Below are 21,690 nucleotides of genomic sequence, written 5' to 3' on the forward strand. Positions count from 1 at the left end.
CAGCCCTCCTCTGGGAAAACTTAGCAAGAAACACAAATCAAGGGGAAGCTAAAGAATGATTTCTTAAAAGGGTCTTCAAACAGTAACAGCTAGGATTTGTTTTTTTCAATTAAGGGAACAAAAAGAAGAAATTACAGCCAATTTTCTTTCTAATTAAGTCCCATGGACCTCCCAAAATACAACACAGATGCTGTGACGAACACTAACGCTCTTCAGTGAAGTACGCTTGAACTCAGTGGCACTTAGAGAATGATTTTTGAAACTAAAAATGTAAAACAAAAACAAAACACACAGAGAGAGAGAGAGACAGAGAGAGAGAGGCCATAAAAGCTTATTGTAATCATGGCTTGCACTAACCCTTTGGGAGGTTATGCAGTAAAATTGAATTCTTTTTCATCAGTACATTCAAAGTAAATTCATTCTTCTCTTTCACTTCCAATATGGATATACATTTAAGATGATTCTTCCTCCTATTTGTACCTACCATACTGATATTAATACATTAGTTTAAAACTAAGCATTATTTCGTATTAGAACATATGTCTGGTGAGAATGCCCATGCCCTAGCATTTCATGAAGCCATGTGTCCCAGGAAGAAGTTATATGGATAAGAAGGCTAAGATGATCCTACCACCTAGAGGACATTTACATTAGGAGGAGCTAGACAAACATTGAAGAGACTTGCTTGACCCACTGCTGGTCAGTTTTAATGAGGCCAAATGTCATGGAACAGGGGCAGAATGGGTGGAGAGTGGGTGATCAGCCCTGGCTAATTCTAGTTTCAGTTCAGCAAATCAGAATCACGGTTCACAGCAGCAATCCCATGGATGCCATCAAGTGTAACCACCCAAGGGTTTCACCTTGCCTGCTGCCTACACAGAGCTGATTTATCGAGACAGGGGAATTGCAAGAGAAAGAGTAATTCACACAGAGCCGGCTGTACAGGAGACTGGGGTTATATTATTACTCAAATTAGTCTCCCTGAGCATTCGAGGATCAAAGTTTTTAAGGATAACTTGGTGGGTGGGGGAGAGCCAGTGAGCCAGGAGTGCTGATTGGTTAGGGAAGAAATCACAGGGAGTTGAAGCTGTCTTCTTGGGCTGAGTCAGTTTCTGGGTGGGGGCCACTAGATGAGATGAGCCAGTTTATTGATCTGGGCGGTGCCAGCTGATCCATTAAGTGCAGGGTCTGCAAAATTTTTGAATTTTGAACAATGTGAATATATTAACTATTCAAAAGATAAATAAAAAGGAAATTATTTAAAAATATGAATTATTCACTCTCCTGATGGTGGTAATGGTTTCACAGGTATACAGCTATGTCAAAACTTATCAAATTGCCCACTTTAAATATGTATAATATCATGCCACAGTAAAGCTACTAAAAATATGATAAATGACAAATTTATTCACTATCCAATAAATACTATTGGGATATTTGGCTGCCATTTTAGAAAGTGAAATAGAAAAGTTAGATGCTTACATTACAGCAAACATAAAAACATAATCCAATTGGATTAAAGTGCTACATGAAAAACAAAACAAGCTGGACACAGTGGCAGGCACCTGTAGTCTCAGCTATTCAGGAGGCTGAGATGGGAGAATCATTTGAGCCCAGGAGTTCCAGGCCAGCCTGAGCAAAAGAGCAAGACTCCATTTCTAAACAAAATAAACAAATAAAATAAAAAGGAAAACAAAACCAAGCAAAAGCCCTATAAAAATGTTGAAAGAAAATATTGGAAAGTTACAATGTACGTTTATTACTTTTGAGTGGGGAAGGCCTTTCCAAGAAATACACAAAGCTTAGAAGCCATGGAGAAAAAGTAATAATAGCAGACTTCACCACCTAAAATGTAAAGCCTCTGACAAGAAAGACGCCATAAATAAAGTTAATGTCATTGAACAAGGCATCAAGATATCCAGTAGAGGTCGGGCACGGTGGCTCATGCCTGTAACCCCAGCCCTTCAGGAGACTGAGGTGGGTGGATTGCTTGAGACCAGGAACTGGGCAACATGTTGAAACCCTGTCTCAAAAAAGAAATATATATATATATATATATGTGTGTGTGTGTGTGTGTGTGTCTCCAGTAGAATATATATCCAGTTGAATATATCTTTAGAGATAGCAGGATCCTGCACCATTCTGCACCACGGGCCCCTGTCACAGTCTACTGAAGCACCTTCTCAGATGACATCTGGAGATATCTGAAACAATTGTAAGGTGATATGGAAATATCTGTGATTTCTATGGGTGACAAAGTCTGAGTACTGCTAAAACTCATGTAATTTTCTGCCTACATCCATTAGTTGAAGGAATTGCTGAATTTCAACTAAAGGTTAATGAAAATAAAGAGGTACTGTTTTTCCCATTCAAGTTCACAGACCCCTGGAGCCTATCCACAGAACCTTTGTAGGGTGTCTCCAACCCCACAGGCAGTGTTCCAGCGAAAGATCTTGGCATAACCTCAAAAGACAAAGAAATGCAAAGGGTGAAATGTGAAAGTCCAATCAAGTGGTATAGACCCCCTGAGGTTGCTTAAATTAGGTGCCCTCAAGCCTTCAAATTCATAACAGAGAGACAGAAAAGAACACCTTCCTTCATATGGCAGCGTGGAGGTAAGAAGCAGCACCATGTGTGCCCAGCTCCATATGTCACACCCAGCCAAAATCTCTAGGCAATGGGCACATGACTAGCTGAAAACAGAATTCCAAAAAATTCCCCTAGGAAAGCATCCGGAAATTGTTTGGATGACATAATTATTTTCTTAGCAGGTCTGTATCTATAATCCTGGGGAGATTTAGAATTAAATGCAGAGGTGAAATAAATGAAAGACAGTATTCTTTGCTTATGCCAAATTAGGGGAGACTCTGAGACTATTTGATGTTTTCAGTTCTTGTAATTTTAAGATAATTTGGCATGTTAGATAGGATTTCTGCTTTTTCCTCCCTTACCTCATTATCTTCCTTCCAATTCCTCGATATCTTCTCCACTTCCAGATATTGGAGAGCCCAGGTCCCAGTCCTTATCTGTTCGCTAGCTACACTCACTCACGCCCCATAGGAACACTATCTATAGCAGATAAAACCAAATCTAGTCTCAAACCAGACCTCTCCCATGAATTCATTCTCTCATATCTAACAGTCTATTCAACATCTCCCCTCGAGTATCTCAAATTATGACTTCCTCCCTGACCACACCCCACAAGTGTGTTCTCAGTCCTCCCCAAATCAGTAAATTACAACTACGTTCCTACAGCTACTCAGGCCAAAAACCTTGGTTTTAGAGTCATTAAATCTTATATAAAAATTTGGCTAACAAAATGAGGCAGAATAATATAATAGAAATCGGATTAGGTATAATACCAGCTTTTGCAATCGTGTTTGTTGTACTACCATGTGTAATGTTAAATAAAACAACTTTTCCCGGCATGGTGGCTCATGCCTGTAGTCCCAGCACTTCGGGAGGCTGAGACAGGAGGAACACTTGAGGTCGGAAGTTCGAGACCAGACTAACCAACATGGTGAAACCCCATCTCTACTAAAAAATACAAAAATTAGCAGGGTGTGGTGGCATGCGCCCGTAATCCCAGCTACTTGGGAGGCTGAGGCAGGAGAACCACTTGAATCTGGGAGGTGGAAGTTGTAGTGAGCCGACATCACACCATTGCACTCCAGCCTTGGCAGCAAGAGTGAGACTCTGTCTCAAAAAAAATAAAAATAAAAATAAATAAATAAATAAATAAATAAAACAACTTTGACCATTTATTTTTTTTTTTTTTTTTTTTTTTGAGACGGAGTCTCGCTCTGTCGCCCAAGCTGGAGTGCAGTGGCCGGATCTCAGCTCACTGCAAGCTCCGCCTCCCGGGTTCACGCCATTCTCCTGCCTCAGCCTCCCGAGTAGCTGGGACTACAGGCGCCCGCCACCTTGCCCGGCTAGTTTTTTGTACTTTTTAGTAGAGACGGGGTTTCACCGTGTTAGTCAGGATGGTCTCGATCTCCTGACCTTGTGATCCGCCCACCTCGGCCTCCCAAAGTGCTGGGATTACAGGCTTGAGCCACCGCGCCCGGCCTGACCATTTAATTTTTAGTTATTCTACCCCATTTTGGTTTTGAATCTTCTCCTCCATCTTCATTCATTGTCATGCTCCCTTGGCATGATTACACAGAGCTTTAAATCCGTGTGTGTCACAGGTCCCAAATATAGAGCTCCAGCTTCACCTCTCTCGAGAATGCTGTTGCCACCTAGAGATTTCCATTGGAGATCTATGAGCATTCAGAGCTCTTCATTCCCCTGCACCTAACTTGAACCTTCAGCCCTCCACCTCATTTTAGTTAGTCTATTTACCTCGTTGCTCAAGCCTAAAACTTCAGCTACATCTTTCACAGCTCTCTTTTCTTATTTTGTCCAATTTTTCATCAAATCCTGACAATTCTTCTTCCAAACCATATCCCTAAATTGTAGCACTTCTCCGCACATTTATGGTTAGTCACCTTAATCCAAGGTGACTTAATCCGTGGTTAGTCACCTTAATAAAAGCCACCAACAACTTTCACTAGGCCTTTTTCAATGGCCTCCTAGGTAGTCTCTCACCCTGCTAACCATTTTCCACAAAGCAGCCAGTTAGCCTTAAAAAAAAAAAAAAAAAAAGTCATTTCATTCTTCATGATGTCCTACGATGTCTTCCTATTTCACCCCGAGTGAGCTCCAAAGTTGTTTCCTAAAGCAATGTGCATTTATTTGTTTGGGGTCTGTCTCGCCCCACCAGAATGTAAGTTCCATGAGGGTCAAGACGTCCTCTCCTTTGTTCACCGCTTTATCCACATCTCCTTAAACAGTGCCAGGCAGAGTGGGGCTCAAGAAATACTTGTGGCACAAAAAGAGAATAAACTGCTGAATGTGGAGTGAAGGCTGGGGGTATAAAGCAGTGGAGGAAAGAGGGAAACACTAACATTTTAGTCTATATTTTGTACACTTTTGCAAAAAGATGTTTTGAAGACTTCAGTCTTCAAAAATCTAAAAGGAAAAGAACATTTATTTAAACTTATTAACAAGTCCAAGCTCTATATAATGACTGAAAGGGCAGTATAATAAGATAGCAAAATCTGTGGGGCCACTGTGGGTAGAGCTGAGGAATCTGGAAATGTTGAATCAACTTTAAGAGGAAGGGGCTGGGCGCAGTGGCTCCCACCTATAATCCCAGCACTTTGGGAGGCTGAGGTGGGCGGATCACCTGAGGTTGGAAATTTGAAGACCAGCCTGACCAACATGGTGAAACCCTGTCGCTACTAAAAATACAAAATTAGCCAGGCATGGTGGTGTGTGCCTGTAATCCCAGTTACTCAGGAGACTGAGACAGGAGAATCACTTGTACCCAGGAGATAGAGGTTGCGGTGAGCCGAGATCACGCCATTGCACTCCAGCCTGGGCAAAACTCGGTCTCAAAAAACAAAAAACAACCAAAAAAAAAGAGGAACACCAGGGCTCAGTGTGGTGGCTCTTGCCTGTAATCCCAGCACTTTGGGAGGTCAAGGTGAGAGAATCACTTGAGTCCAGGAGTTCGAGACTAGCCTGGGCAACATAGCAAGACCCCATCTCTACAAAAATTAATAAAAAATTAAAAAATAAGAGGAAAAGCAGATAGAAGCCATGCTGTAGTCTGTATTGACTTTGTAATGAGATTCAAATCCCAGCTCTGGCTGGACACTGTATCCCTGAAGAACATCTGTGCCCTTGTCCACTCGTATTTGTTCTTTTCCATTTTCTTACCCTCACAATGTTGATTTCAACTCATATAGCCAATGGGCATTTTAAAATGTTCAGACAGCTCCTTTTGAGTTAAGATATACCTGAAGGAAAGGTTTGCTTCCATAAAGGATCAATATATCCAAATAAAGATTGCAATCTCATCAAAAAGACCCAAAAGAATACTTCAAAATGGACAATCAGCAACGAGTGAATTCTGCCTAGCTAGAAGCTCCAGACTTTGAGAACTCATGGATTTGTGATGATTTTTTTCTGTCTGAGATGAGGAATTGGGAAGATCAGATATTTCTGGTGGGTAAAGGAAATGCCAGAGAGGAAGCTCCAGGATTACCAGTAAGTGTCTCTTGATAAGGGCCAGTTTTGGAAACGTGGGATTTGCTAGTGCCTGGCTATGGTAATGGGTTTGCAATAAATGACTGATGCAAAGCAGGGTTAACCTGAAGTAAATTTACCCCTCAGCAGGCCTCCTTTCCTTAACTCCACCCCTACATATTTTAATCAAGAGGCAAACCCCCCCCGCCGGCTGGGATTAGACAGGGACCACATTTTAATCACTAAACTTCTTCATAGCAATAGGTGTCACGTGACAGTCCTAACTTCCTGGAAGATTTTGAAAGCAGAACTAGGGGGAAAAAAAAACAACTCTGAATCCTTTGGGATTTAGTGGAGGAAAGGTCCAAGTCCAAGTAGCTCTCCAGAAAGGGGAGCCTGTGCAGGGTTTGAGGGGTGAGTTCCATCTTAAATATTACATTTGAAAAACATAGCAAACATCTAAAAAGAGGTTCCCTAATAAAATTATTCACTCTCTTCTACATCTGGTGAAAGGTACTTCTTCTAGTGTTGTCTCTCTATCTTGTGAATGTTAGCAATTGTGACAATTTGGTGGATCTATTGCCCTCTAAGACAGGTCTTCCTCTAATGGAAGAGAAGAAAACCCAGGGTTTTGATCAGAGCATCGTGGGGACCTGTTTCTGCTGATAGATATCTTGGAATACGGAAGAACATTGGCCACCTGGGGGTTGCTCCCATTGTATCTGTGTCACATTTGGATGTTTGGGTTTTTTGGTGTGTTTGGTTGGTTGTTTTGTTTTGTTTTTGGCTCATGGAGATTGGGTAATTCTTGGAAGTTCTTGAGGCTAATAATGTTGTTGTTGGTGTTAGTGCTTGTTCTGCCAGGTACTAGAAAAAAGACTTTAGCATGCTCCAAAGTGCATTAATACAAACTGAAAACTTCTTTTCAACCCAAGAAATGCTGTGACTGCCTTGTCAAGAAAGCAAGGTATGCATCTTATTTCAGCTTTGTTTCCACTCCTCAATTTGTCCAGACTTGGAACTCTCTCCTCAGTCTTTTCTCTGGTCTCTTGCCATGGGTAAACAGCCATCTGGGTCCCCTTGCTGTTCCCCTCACAGGACTTGTCTTGTTACTGCCATTTCTTCCACCTGGCACACCTCTCCCTAGCTACTCCTAACTCCAGAAAAACCTTCCTCATCTTTAGAGCTCTTTCTGAAATGCTGCCTCTTCCATGAAACCTTCTCTTTCCCCCCACAACTGTAATGAATTCGTGTCTGTCCTGTCCGATGAGGGATTTTATGTTTTCATCTCTCTCATGAGGTCTTTCTCTGTCACGTATTTCTTTGCACATGTTTTCCCTACCATAATGTAAGATCCTTGAGGACTGCCACGATTTTGCCCCACTTTGTGTATCCCACCTTCCCTCCAGGGCCTTCAAACATAGTGGGAATCTGTAGAATTCTGAGGGTGGTATTTTTATCAGGACTGTTAGTCCCAGCAAAGCAGAATTGTGTAGCACTTAAGTTCCCAGGCTTTAAATGCAAGAGGACTACGGTAGAATCTTGGTCCAACCACTCAACCAGCTTGTGACCTAGGCGGTTGCTAATTCTCTGAGAATCTCAATTCCTTCATTGGGAAAGTGGGAATAATAAAACTTAGTAACAATAAGATTGTTGTGACAAGTAAATGAGGCAAATATAAAACACTTGGCATGGTGCCTGACACATAAGTCTTTTCAAAAAGACTTAATAAGTGGTAGACCTTTTATTATTATTACTATTACCATTAGCCATAAACTTCTATGCAGAGACCAAAATATTCTTACTACATGTTAATCTATTTAAATAAATTAAGAGTGATTGCTCTGGAGAGAGGATTTCATGAGCCCTACCAATTCTATCTTTTTCCAAAGACTCTTCTATAAAGAGCAATCACTTTCTAACAGTGCTGACCAATAGAAATATAATGTGAGTTATATATATAAATTAGAAATTTCTACTAGTTACGTTAAAAGAAACAAAAAGAAGCAAGTGAAATTAATTGTTTTCTTTGTCGCCCGGGCTGGAGTGCAGTGGCATGAACACAGCTCACTGCAGCCTTGACCTCTCGGGCTCAAGTGATCCTCCCATTTCAGGCTCCCAAGTAGCTGAGACTATAGGTGCCCACCATCATGCCCAGCTAATTTTTGTATTTTTTGTAGAGACTGGGACTGGGTTTTGCCTTGTTGCCCTGGCTGATCTCAAACTCCTGCACTCAAGCAATCTGCCAACCTTGACCTTCCAAAGTGCTGGGATTACAAGTGTGAGCCATGGTGCCCAACCAAAATTAATTTCAACATATATTATTTAATTCAATAGATCCAAAATATTACCATTACAACATGAAGTCAATATAAGTATTAATGAGATATTTTACATTTTGGGGGTACTAAGTTTTCAAAATCTAATGTATACATAACACATAAAACAGCACATCTCAAATCCTACTAACTCTATTCAAGTGTTCAGTGGTTACATGTGGCTAGTGGTTACCATACTGGGCAGCACAGATTTGTAACATAGAATTTGAAAACCTCACCCTCATAAATGAATCCTGTCATTCCAGGCTTTCACAGAACGTAGTTGGTACTACAAGAGAATGTGTTTCTCTGAAAATGGTTAGGACCGGGAGTGCCAGCTCTAGGTTCTGGTCTGGACTCTGTCATTTACTTGGATAACTTTGGGTAAACCACTAAATTCGGCAGTTTTATTTCCTGCCTTTGTCCTGGGGCTTAGCTAGCTCACAAGTCACAAAAAATAGGACTGGCCTCTTCAACTCAGTCTGTCTCATTGCCACCTACCGTCCCTAGGAATAGGCCTAAGACCTGAGACAGAAACCCCTAGACATCCTACTTATGGTTGAACTTTTTTTTTTTTGAGATGGAGTCTTGCTCTGTCACCCAGGCTGGAGAACAATGGTACTATCTCAGCTCACTGCAAGCTCTGCCTCCCGGGTTCAAGCGATTCTACTGCCTCAGCCTCTTGAGTAGATGGGACTACAGGCCAGCACCACCACGCCCACTAATTTTTGTATTTTTAGTAGAGATGGGGTTTCACCAACTTTGTCAGGCTGGTCTCGTACTCCTGGCCTTGTGATCCACCTGCCCAGGCCTCTCAAAGTGCCTTTGGGGTTGAACTTTTAAAACAAGCCATAAGAAGATTGATTGATTGATTTTGAGATGGAGTTTCGCTCTTGTCACCCAGGATGGATGGAGTGCAGTGGTGCGATCTAGGCTCACAGCAACCTCCGCCTCCCAGGTCGAAGTGATTCTCCTGCCTCACCTCCCGAGTAGCTGGGATTACAGGCATGCGCCGCTATTTATTAATTGAGGTATCATGAATACTGTGGAGTTCTTGGAGTTTAACTCATGCTTTTCATTTTTCACCCAGAGGTTATTCCAGTTTATGGGAATTTCATTCTTAGAATTTGAGTACTTTGAATTACCCGATCCAGTCATTTCCAAATCTTGCCCCAACAACTTGGAACACACTCAGGGTTCAGATGCTGGTGGTTGGGGTTAGGGAAGAGAGAGGAGGAGGGGAAGCTAGAGGAAGGGTGAATCAGTGGCTCTGCCTCCCCAATCTTCAGGTTTATAACTGATGTGTCATGCTGCTTGTTTTGTCATGAGATTTGATTGGAACAAAGGGTTAAAAAAAATTGAAACCCAGACCTCATCTCACTATTCAGTTTGGAGGAGAGGACCTCCTACAATACTGTATTTGCCCAACCTTGCACCACTCAGGTCTCCTGACCCCCAGTCTCCATGCATTTTTCTCTAACGTCACATGACCTATCCTGATTTCACCTGTTGATTATTAAGCGATTTTGAAGAATCTACTGGACTTCAGCAAACAACTGAGGACAGGGGTAGGAATAAACTAGTCATCCTGCGTTAATTCTATTTCAAGCAAGTGTGATCCTTCCTTCCTGGGGAGGCAGCGGAATGAGGAAAGAGGCTTGCATTTGCTTCTTCTATGACTCAAAAATGAACTGCCTCATAAGGCAATGGGAATTCCCTGCCTGGCCAAGGAAAAGGGGATTGTTAAGCATTCTGAAGTCTTTCTTCCCTGGTCTTTCAGCTTAGAATCAATCCATAGGCACGACATTCACAGAAGATGGAATTTTACTTAGGAGCACAGCCCAAGTCTTGAATGTATGTTTTAACGCATAAACTAACTTCATTCTAACCTTACCCCCAGATTACTATAATTGCATTCAATGTCCAAAAGTTATTTCAGCCACTAAGGTTTATTTGTGCTCAAGGCCCAGTTTCCACTGTTCACCCTGTTTTCTCAACCCAAAACTGAATTTTCTGTTGCTTTAAAAATTAGCATATTTTCTCAGTGCCTGTTTCTGACTTACAATAAACAATGCCCAGACCTCCTGCCAAAAAAATGTCCAAATGCGAAATAGTTGCTATAATAGTCGTTTTTGTGATGGCAACTTTGAGCTGTGTGCTTTTAAATTATAATTACTTTTTTTCCTTACAAAAGATGTGTATCTGTCTTGATTGCTGTAATTATGATTCTATACCAGCAAACAGTTATAAAACATTCATGTCATCACTGTGCTTCATAAAACTCATGCCCTTCAATAAGCTTCCTTTGGTGACTGTATTATGCTTGTGTTTAATCTGTGGCAGGGAAATCCTAATGAGAAGCCATTAATCACTGAGTGTATATAAAAATTTGTGTCCTTAACTAAACAGACCAAAGTGGATATGGCAAGCCCATTATTGGCATGACATGATTTAGAATCAGGAAAGCGACTTGAAAAAACAATCTGGTCTAACCTAGTTTTATGGATGACATTCAGAATTGGGAAGGGACAGCATGTGGCTTAGTGACTGCACACATAATGGGACCAGGAGCCCAGAGATCGAGGTTCGAAACCTGAACTTGGCAGTAAGGAATTATGGCACAAACTGACTTGACTTCTGCATTCATTCTCGCTTCCCAGCTGTGATGTGTAGAATCCACACATTAAGGAGGTGCCTCACCCAGGGAGCTACTTGGGGGCAAGAAAAGGGGGACACTGAGGTAGGCTCTGACTCCCACTCACCCTCGATTCAATTAGAGCAGTCACACTGGGATCTATTTTACGTTGTAATGATTGAAGAAGGAACTCATTGGTTTTTTTTTCTTTTTTTTCCTTTTAAGTTTGAAGTTTACTGACTTCCATTCTCCAAGTCTTAGGATTGGAAATAGACAGATGAACCCTCTCATGTTTGTGACTGTGTTGCATCTGCTTATTGGTGCAGCAACTCTTTTCTGAGCACCTTTCGTTCTGGTTCCTGAGTAACCAGTAGTAATCCCTACAGGCCCTACACTCAAAGACCCTGCAGTCTAGACAAGGAGAATTGCAGCACAAAGTGGTAATGACTCTGGAAATTTAAACCCGGGGGCCTTGGGAGCACATAGAAAGGGCAACCAAGTCTGTTGGATTTGGGGAGTGGGAGAAGATTAGAGTTGACTCCCCAGAAGAAATGACAGATGGTAGGCCTTCCTTTTAATGTTCTTTCCTTTCTTTTCTGTCTTTTTTTTTTTTTTTTTTTGAGACGGAGTCTCGCTCTGCCGCCCAGGCTGGAGTGCAGTGGCCGGATCTCAGCTCACTGCAAGCTCCGCCTCCCGGGTTTACGCCATTCTCCTGCCCCCGAGTAGCTGGGACTACAGGCGCGGGCCACCTCGCCCAGCTAGTTTTTATGTATTTTTTAGTAGAGACGGGGTTTCACCGTGTTAGCCAGGATGGTCTCGATCTCCTGACCTCGTGATCCGCCCGTCTCGGCCTGCCAAAGTGCTGGGATCACAGACTTGAGCCACCGCGCCCGGCCTCTTTTCTGTCTTTAAAAAAACACCTGGGGGCTTCTTTTGGGAAAAGATGAGAAATCAACATGAAGAACTCTTGTCTTAGCACTGACTATAATCCTCAGCATGTTACTCAATCCCTACTGATCTCCAACATCTGGGTCTATGAGACCAGTAATAATAGAGTAGAATATACCTCAAAGTATTATCATGAAGATTAAATTAGATAATGTGTGTAGAAGTACTTATAAAACTATAAAGCCCTATAAAAATGTCTGCTGAAGGCTTCAATTCCAATCAACCTACATAATCTTTCCCAGCTAAACTGATATTCTTGGTTCTACAAAGGCTTGACTCATGTTGAGCAACTGGGGAAAATGTCACTTTTCAATATAAATAATAATTGATAACAATAACATGTGTGAAGCCTTCATTAAAAAGCAGACCCTCTTTAGCTTTAGAATGGAAAAAACATGTTGTTTTTAAAGGCATCATTATGTCCACCTGTTGGCTCGCTTGTGCTAAAAAGAACAGTTGGTGTAACTTCTCGCCATGTGGGAATCTATCTCGGGGGGTTCCTCTTGCTGGTCTTCACCTTTGTGTTGGGGTTCCTTAGGTTTCTGCCCTTGCTCAGTCCTCTTCTGAAACCCCATCACAGGTCAAAACAGAAGAACTTGCTAGAACCACATGCTGATAACTAACTTGAGTGAAGTGGGCAGGCCTAGTGGGCTGGAGAGTGCACACTCCACCTACAGTAGGCAGCCTTGGCTCAGTGTCAGCCGACCCCTTCAAGCGCCTCAGTATTCTCAAATGGTGAGTATTTTTCAATGTGAAAGTGAACTCACCCAGTTTGTAAATGCTCCTCCTGCCCCTTGACTTCCTAACCCAAGTCTTAGTCACTTCAAGGCTTTGCATTTTACCTAAAATGAAAATTACTCCCCTGCTTAAATCCTGTGGCTGGCTCCCCGTTGACTAGGAGTGGAGTTCAAGTTGTAAATTTGGCCCCTACTGGCCTGTTCTCCAGCAGGAACCGCTACTGGCTCCCTGCCATGCCACACTATGCCTGCTATGGGCAGGCACCTGCTATGGGCAGGCACCTGTTAGAAACAGTGTACACAATGTGGATCCAGGCGCGGCTGCTTCCCTCAAGTTGCTACCAGTCTTTTTGACAGACTAACTGGAAAATAGGCCTCAGCACACGGCAATCTCATAACTTTCTGTTGGGCCTTGTCCCGGCCCACTGCTTAATAATTACGATGTGTTTATGGGCTCCTTGAGGAAAGAACCTGGTATTTGGAGCACAGTGGTTGCTCAATGTTTGTTGAACGAATAAATGAATGTGATAAAGTTAATTTTAGTTCACCTCTCTGTAGTTGGATGTTTTTAAGCTTCGTGTGACTATGACTTTAAAATAAAACTCAGTTATTTAAAAATTCAACTAACTAGACTTCACCACACGTTTTTTTATTGTTCTGCTTTTTACATTCATATTTAAGAAGAAAAAAAAAATCAAGGCAAAATGGAAGACTACTACTACTACAACTACCACAATTTCTTCTACACCTACTGCCTCTAACACATCCACTGTTACACTCTGGGGTTAAGTCAGGTCCTGTTCATTGTCTTAGTATTCTACAATTTCCAAATTCTAGAAGGGGAATTGATATTCTGATGATCCTGAAATGCAAGCTATTTAAACAAGGATTGATTTTAAAACTGTCATTAAATTAAAAATCAACGTGGAAAATATTGAAAAAAGATTAAAAGGTTTTCTAATCCATTTTGTTGCTCAAAAAAAATCCAATTAACCAGAATTTCCTAATTTTGAATGGTGAAGTTCGACTGGCCTGTACCATGCTAAGATCAGTGCATGCTTATTACCGTAATCTCTTGTTCTTCAAACCAATAAATGCTCCATTTAAGGACAGGTTGGATTTGGTTATTTCTTGTTATACTGACATTTTTTTCCTCAAAAGAAAGAATTTGCCTATAACATATTTAATGACACAATGTTCAAAGAAAGATCTTGGCAGATTTTTTCAGCAGGAACAGCATTTGCTGCTGGTGTTTGTGTTTTTCTTATTTGATAATATTAACGTTAATATGATCCCCCAGCTCTGTGTCTCCCACCCTGAGTAGTTTTGAATGAAATACAGCATACAGAGGCTTGTTCATAATTTCTTGTCTTTCATTTATTTAGTGTTTCTATGAAGGAAAAAAAAAAAAGATGTTTTAAAGCTCAAGGGACTTAACTGTAAAGTAGAGGGGAAAAGGTAGAAATACGTGTTGAGGAAACCCAGGGGACCCCCAGGGCATTATTTTTGCTATAGCTTTCCAGAAAGAGAAAGTGGTGCTTAAAGAAATAATTCCCAATGTTTCCCTCCAGACTAAAATTCGGATGAACTCTGAACTGAGACTCTTTGCATCTCATTTTCTCATTAGGTTTTACTACAGCCAACAAAACTTTCTGTGGCGAATTACTTCCCTTCTCAACAGAATACCAGATTCCCATAATTCTACACAAACTGAAATAATGAAATGGTTTTTAACCAAGCTTTAGGGATTAGAGAGGAAAAAAAAAGTAAAAAAGAAAGGGCACCAAGGTCTTACCATCTCTGTGCTAACCAAAGTGTGGTTTTCCAGCCCTTTTTCTTGCCTATTAAAAAAAATAAAAACAAAAAACGGAAATGCCACTGGGCTTGAACCCCCATTTAAAATCAGATTTCTCTTTCAAGTTCCCTTGCAATACAAGTCAAAGTCATTTCTACCAAAAAAATAAAAGTGGGGGGGAGGTGCAAATTAATCCTAAACCTATGGCTCAAATAGGACCTGGTATAGTAAATAAATGCTTTTAAAAGTAGTCATGGCATTGAGAAATGGTTCCATGCACCTAAGCCAGAGGCACCAATGTAAAAACAAGTAATTGTATTTTAACACAAAAGATTGAAAAGCATTTTGTTTCACATCCTAATATTATTCCATCCACTTAAAAGAATTACTTAATATTGACTCTGTATCAGGCATAAGACAGGTTCTTGCCCTCAAAGAACTTATAATTTAGTTGAGAAGCCAAAACCTAACATGAGCTTTTAAAGAAGGATGCAGTACAAAACATGGTATAATTAAGTGTTAAACAATGCAGTTTAGATGCTCAGTGACCTAGGAGATTAGAAGAAGGGAAAGGTCACTGAGGGCTGGGAATGTCAAAAGCCTGTATTTTCAATAAGTTCTTAAAATGATATCATGTTAGAAAGCTGTTATAATTGCTGCTAATTTGTAATTTTAAAGTGTTGACATGATTCGCCATTGCTTTCCAACCAGTAGCTGTTCAAAAGGCCATACAGTTGAAGGTGAAAGGAGATATTTCTTTATGATCTCCAGAGATTTGTATTGAGGGGAAAAAAGACATACTTTCTTGTTGAATAATAGACCAATAATTGAGCATATTTTGCATGGGGAATACTAAATTGAGTGAACAGGAATTCAAACCTCAGGCTGTGATTTTGGTATAAATTTTTGTTTCTAAAAAACCATTTTCTTCCTGCTAAATAAGCTTAAAGTTTTGGGAATAAGTCAGCTTTAAAAAATTTTTTTTATCTTCTAATATCTATTTTCACAATTTATTTTTCTTTTAAGAAAAGCGGACTAAAAGTGCAAGTCACATTCTCAAGGCAATGAGAATTTTTTAGCTCTAAAAATGGTGTGTGTGGCAGGGAGAGCATTTAACATCCTTTAAAATTGAGACATCTGAACAGCAACTTATCTTTTGAAATCACCAGATCTCAAGTGTGCTTTGCACTCTTGGTCTTAAAATGCGTTTCATTTTCTAGTTTGGCAAACATTCCAGTCTCCTTACATTTGCTACCTTTTCCGTCTTTGCAACACAGGCAGTCTGAGCTAAATTAGGTTTGTTATAGTGAAGTTTTGAAGTTTAAACTGCTAAAATAGAGGCATGTCCCTAACTTTATACAAGTTTAGAGAATCGTAGTAAGCATTATTTTTTTTCTCCATGCTTGTCTGCATTCAGGGTCTTCCGAAGAAATGTCAGTTAATTCCCCTATTCGAAAAAGAGGGACTTTTTCGTAACAGTTGTACAACCAGGCTAAAGAGCACACCCTTGTCTTTCCTGAAGGGGAGGCAACCTGCAGTAATATGAGGTAATTAAATTTAGCCTTAGAAAAGTCTTTGAAACGTTCTAATCAAGACTTTCAGCTTTCCGATTGTGTGCGCTTTATTTTTCAATTCTTTCTAGTCCCGATTTTGCATTTCTAATGACAGTGAACTGACAACGCGTGAAAGCGGTCTGAGGAGCAAAACAAAGCCAGCAAGTCTGCTTCTGGTGCGCCAAGATTAATCAATATTCCAGAAACCTCGGGGTTTCCCCCTCCTCCCCTGTGCGGTTTCCATTCCCCGCTCCTCCTTTCCCGGGCACAGACTCCTCCCCTTTTCTTAAGTTGCCCCGATAGTAACTTGCAGTCTCAGAGCACATGCACACTGTCAGAGCTAGCCTGCCTGCTTACGCGCGCTGCGGATTGTTGCTCCGTTGTACCTGCTGGGGAATTCACCTCGTCACTGCTTGATATCTTTCACCCCTTACAAAATCAGAAAAGGTAAGCGTCACATTCTGTGTTCCTGCTGGATTTAATTTCTCCTTTCACTTCTCTGCCGATCTATTTCGCCTTCCAAGCAGAGGAGTAGCCTGAATCAAGGCTAGCCATTTTGGTAGATAAAGTCCATGTTAGTCATCTCACGTCGTGAGAGTGTGGTGTCTATCTATGCCGGGTCCTCTGCTAATTTGGAGTTGAGTCATTCGGGGTGGATTGGGAGCAGATTGTGGCGCGAGATCTAGAAAAGGATCAAAGTTGAGCGGATCTCCTTAAAAGTGACTGGTAAGAGGAATCAGAGCTATTAGTTAAAAAAAAAAAAAAAAAAATCTGATCTCTCCTACTTCCCAGTTTTCATTTCTCCCTAAGTATTTAATCCGGTGTGACGTCTTAAACATATTATAAGTCTTAATATCACTGACCCCAACTTGCAATTATATTTAAAAGGCAAACTGTTAAGACAAGTCTTTTTTTTTTCTTCCTGCACTGGGATTTGCTAAAAGCTTGCAAGGAGTCATTTGCGAGGAGTCCTTTGGTTTCCAGTTACCTCCCCCACAGGCGCACACGCTGGCTGCTTGCGTTGGCAGCGACACACAACCAGGGTACGGCTGGTTTTCACTCGGATTGATTATGGGAAGGGCTATGGATTAGAACTCCTGTAAAGCACCAGGAGGAATCCCTTGATTTTTCAGAACAGCTGATTTCCACCAGGAAAGAGATTTACTGAAATGTAGTTAAATAGCGTGAGTGGTTTAAAGAAACCAGAAACCACACGCTGTAATGTTTGGAATGAAAATTGGTTTCATCTCCTCATCTGTTCTAGAAATCCTAAATCTTAAAATGCTAAATCTTAAAATGCTAAAAAGTCAGCGATGGTTTCCTTGGAAGACTCCAGCATGTGTGTCACAAAGAAAAACGCTACTTCATACTTCCACTTGTGATAAAAACGAAGCTGAATTATGATTTCAGATGATTAATAGATGTGCCCAGAGCACTTTGCTTATTTCATGGAAAAAAATGAAAAAATTACCCTGTAAAATAGTCACATGTATTTCCCATGTACTGTGGGCACTTGTATTCTTTTTATGACCATATTTACTAGTAGATATTATTATTTTTTAATGAAGAAAATAGCTGATTACTTCACTACATATAATAGAGAAACTTCTACCTATCAATATCTTAATTATTTTTATTGACCTGGTTGTCCCTTCAATCATGTATACAGCATAATTTGTCAAGTAATGATTGAGTATCTTCTGTGCATTCAGTTGAATTGGACATTTATTGAGCGTGTACGTTGTGCAAGGCATCAACTGGGTTCTGCGGGGGATAGGGGATAGGGGTTCTCAGTCAGATCCAGCTCTGAAGAACCCTTTCATAGCCTCATTGGAGGGGGAAGGACGGATTTTTAAAAAGAAAATAGAACATAAGTTCTGCATATATATTCCGAATTTATGCACATTTCCCACACGTGGTCCACTAAAATATGCACACTGCAGCCTTGAAGTCTGGTATTGTGGCTCTCCAGTCCTTGATTCCTGCTGAGATTATGCAATTTGCCAAGAGCTTGCCTGGTGTAGAGCAGCACTGATTTCTCACCCCTGGAGGCTATAACTCATGTCTCTTTTTCTCCCATTCTAGCTGTGTTTTCTAATACCAAAGAGGAGGTTTGGCTTTCTGTGGGTGATTCCCAGACACTGAAGTGCAAAGAAGAGACACTCCTAGAAAAGTAAAATATGACTAAAAGCAATGGAGAAGAGCCCAAGACGGGGAGCAGGATGGAGAGATTCCAGCAGGGAGTCCGTAAACGCACACTTTTGGCCAAGAAGAAAGTGCAGAACATTACAAAGGAGGATGTTAAAAGTTACCTGTTTCGGAATGCTTTTGTGCTACTCACTGTCACCGCTGTCATTGTGGGTGAGTCATTTGATTAAAAACAAACAAACCTGTATCTTGTTTCTCTGGGGCATCTGGCTGCCCGGGGAATATTATCAGATGAACTAGTTGTAGGTATCAAAATGATAGCCTAGGCTTTCCTCTGAACTTGATGATTTTTCTCCACAAAAATGACTGTCCGGGCATGTTTGGAAGAATATATCATAAACACATCATCAGGCATCATTAAGCATTATGCAAATCAATTGTGTGAGGAAAAAAATAAATACAGTATTTTCCCATTTCATGTAAGGATAAAGAAGCGATAATTTCATCATTAGGCATGACAAAGCAAGCATGCTAGATTTGGCCAAAATGTAATTATATACAATGTCAGTTCCACTTAAAACTAATTTATACAATTAGTACACCTAAAATAAGATGTTGGTTCCGAATAGTAATTATATTCTAACTGGTGCTGACTTGAAGCTAAGTATCAAGACTTAGACACAGAGGCCGAATCCTTTATATGTTTGCACTCTGTCACCCAGCAACTGGGAAAGGTAGATTGGGGAAAATGTTAACACAGATCTCTTTCATTCATTGCTTTGCAGAGCCTGCCATAACCAGCTATACCTTTTTTTGAGTCATTTCCATCTCTTACTAATTTAGCAGGGTTGACAGCAATCTGTACTAATAAAATATTACCGTTTTGTTTATTGATCTTAAAAGTTATAGTTTATTACTTATGGGTGGCATTGGTCCCACTTTAAAATATAGCTGAAAAAACCTACTTATTTGGAATTTTTGACCAAACCAATACAGAAATCCTTGGGTTGACAAACATATAAGCCAAAGGCAGGTTGTAAAAATGCTCTAACTTAACCTACTAATTTGCCACCAAAAAGGAGCCATTCAGTACAGTTTTAATCTCTATTTTGGAGTTTGCCAAGATTTCCATCAACTTTAAAGAGGTAATGATTTAATAAAGATTAAGAAAATTCTGTAGTGTGTAAATATAATTATAACATTTTTCAAGGAAATTGAATTCTTAAATTGTAGACAAATGAAATATAGCAGGAAAGTTTGTCACAAGACTTCAGATACATCCCATTTTAACATGATTCTCTTCCATTAGTAATCACTGGTGATAAATGATGGTTCAATTAATTTTAGAGATATTCAAAGAGAACATATCCTAACTGACCCAGAGAAGTAATGGCTTTCCACAGTAGGTTTCCAGGCTTGAATATATTCCTGGATGAAGTATTTCAGTCCCACATCATTGTCCTGGAAGTCAATGCAGAATGCTGTCTGCTTGCCTCATTTTTCACTCTAAATCAAAGTCATTGCCAAGCCAAGAAATAGCTGCATAGTAATAATTGCAAACATTTATATAGTACTATTCCAGCTACTCTGTAGGAGTTTTGTTTATATCGGCTCACTTAATCCTCAAACAGCCTATGAAGCGAGTGGGAAGGTATGATTACTATGATCTTCCTCATTTTGTAGATGAAACTGACTGTGGAGACATCAAGCAATTTGCCCAAAGTCACAACACTAGCAAACTCTAGAGCTGGAAGTCAAATTCAGTCTAGTGTCAGAGGCCATTCTCTTAACCACTCTATTCTTCCTCTGCTCTAATGCTAGTTGACATCTTCTAAGAGATGTCAGGAAAAGAAATACCCTCATAAGTTGATGAAGGCCAGTTAGCTAGCAGTGCTAGATGCATTCACATAGCATTGTCATTTAACTGTATGATTTACCCAGTTAAACTCAACAGAAAACTTACAGTTCTCCTATAGACCGTTAAGCCACATCCTTCTCATTCATTTAACAAATATTCATTTATAATTCATGATCCTGTACATATAATAAATAGAGCTCAGTAATACTGGAGTATATTTGAAAAAGACGGAGAAACACCATTCAAAATGGTGTTGTAAACACCAGAAGAGTTGAATTTCTAAGACAGAAATGTTCATTCAAGAATAGAGGAATGGAAAGTCATAAAACTTGAACATGGAAGACAGATTGATGGAGAAGGAAGTTCCTAAGTGATTAGTACGAAGCAATAACGTCTCTAATAAAAGGAAGATAATGCCAGTATTTAAAAGTCTGTTTTTCTCTAGGAGTTCTGGGATCATTCCTCACCCAATGAGGGCTTTCCTAAGATTTGTGAGAACTGCAATAAGAGTTGGCTGAGCTAGGGTAGATAAGTTGGCCGGGTGCCCTCATGGTTGGCTTTACTAATGGAAACTGAGGAGGCAGAAGCAGCAAGAAGAAGGCGCTAACAAAGAAACACATAAAAAGAGCTCATTGACAGTCCAAGAGACCACTGAGTCTACATCAAAGACTTGGAATAGCAAATAGACAACTTAGGAGCAAACAGATTTAGGAGAGAAGGAAGAACGCTTCAGTTATCTGTCAGTGTGTCTTCCACTGAGGGCCCAGTGGATATAAAGGCTCCATTTAGCTTGTCACTGGGTTCCATGTCTACCAGTCTTAAGAGATAGAAAAAGAACGTGTCTGTACACCAATTCTTAATTTATTTGCAGTAGCATAAGAAAAAACAAGAAATATGCTAGCAAGGAAGGAGATAATTATTTTCCCCAAAGATGAGATGAGAAGAGCTATATTTATTACCTAGTTTTCAAATTCCTAGGTTTTTATTGCTTTTAGTAAAAAACAAAAATCATTGGGAAAATCTATGTACTGGGTTGAATCTTTGGTTCAGTCTGGTTTTTTCTGCCTTTTTGAAATAAAATGTATGTGATTTAATGTGTGGAAGTGGAAACTAGAAAAATATGACAAAGACATGTGAATCCATATATTCAAAATAAAGTAGAAAATTATAAGTATTTTGATATCAATTCATCTACAAGCATAAGCATAGAACCATTTGTACAATTTTATGTAATTTCTACTGTCATTTCTAAGCAACATCAAAGTCTGAATGTGCCATGCTATGACAAAAGCTCGTGTAACAAGAGTGGTTAGCAATCTGAAAGAACACAGTGCCAAGTTCCACATCCCTTAGAGGGCCCATCATGAAAGCATTAGGTAATGGTCTGCCAGGGCTGTTGTGGACATCTGTCTGACAAAAACCACACTGGGAAGAGTGGTTATTGTCTTTCTTCCTCCAGAAAGCAGTTTCTCCCTTCAGACTATGGTAAGTTGTGTTAGAGTGACCTCAGACATCTCGCTGAAAGAAAGGAAAAGTCCTTTGTCATGTTCAAGTCACAGAACACTGACTCTTTCCATGGCTAGGGAATGAATTACACAATAAAAGTGAAATCTCAGGACAAAC

The 21,690-nt window shown here is 40.3% G+C and overlaps 1 protein-coding gene across 1 annotated transcript in view; it reads left to right on the forward strand.

Moving 5' to 3' along the window:
* Positions 1-16,359: 16,359 nt before the first annotated feature.
* Positions 16,360-21,690, forward strand: part of SLC1A3 (solute carrier family 1 member 3) — an 84,799-nt gene continuing 79,468 nt past the window's right edge. Inside the window, exons 1-2 of the mRNA XM_033179373.1 lie at positions 16,360-16,508; positions 18,147-18,422. Coding sequence (XP_033035264.1) covers positions 18,242-18,422 — 181 coding nt within the window. The 5' untranslated portion in view covers positions 16,360-16,508; positions 18,147-18,241. The remainder of the gene's footprint in view (positions 16,509-18,146; positions 18,423-21,690) is intronic.

Source organism: Trachypithecus francoisi, unplaced genomic scaffold, assembly GCF_009764315.1.
Source record: "Trachypithecus francoisi isolate TF-2019V2 unplaced genomic scaffold, Tfra_2.0 Lachesis_group2, whole genome shotgun sequence".
NCBI lineage: Eukaryota > Metazoa > Chordata > Mammalia > Primates > Cercopithecidae > Trachypithecus > Trachypithecus francoisi.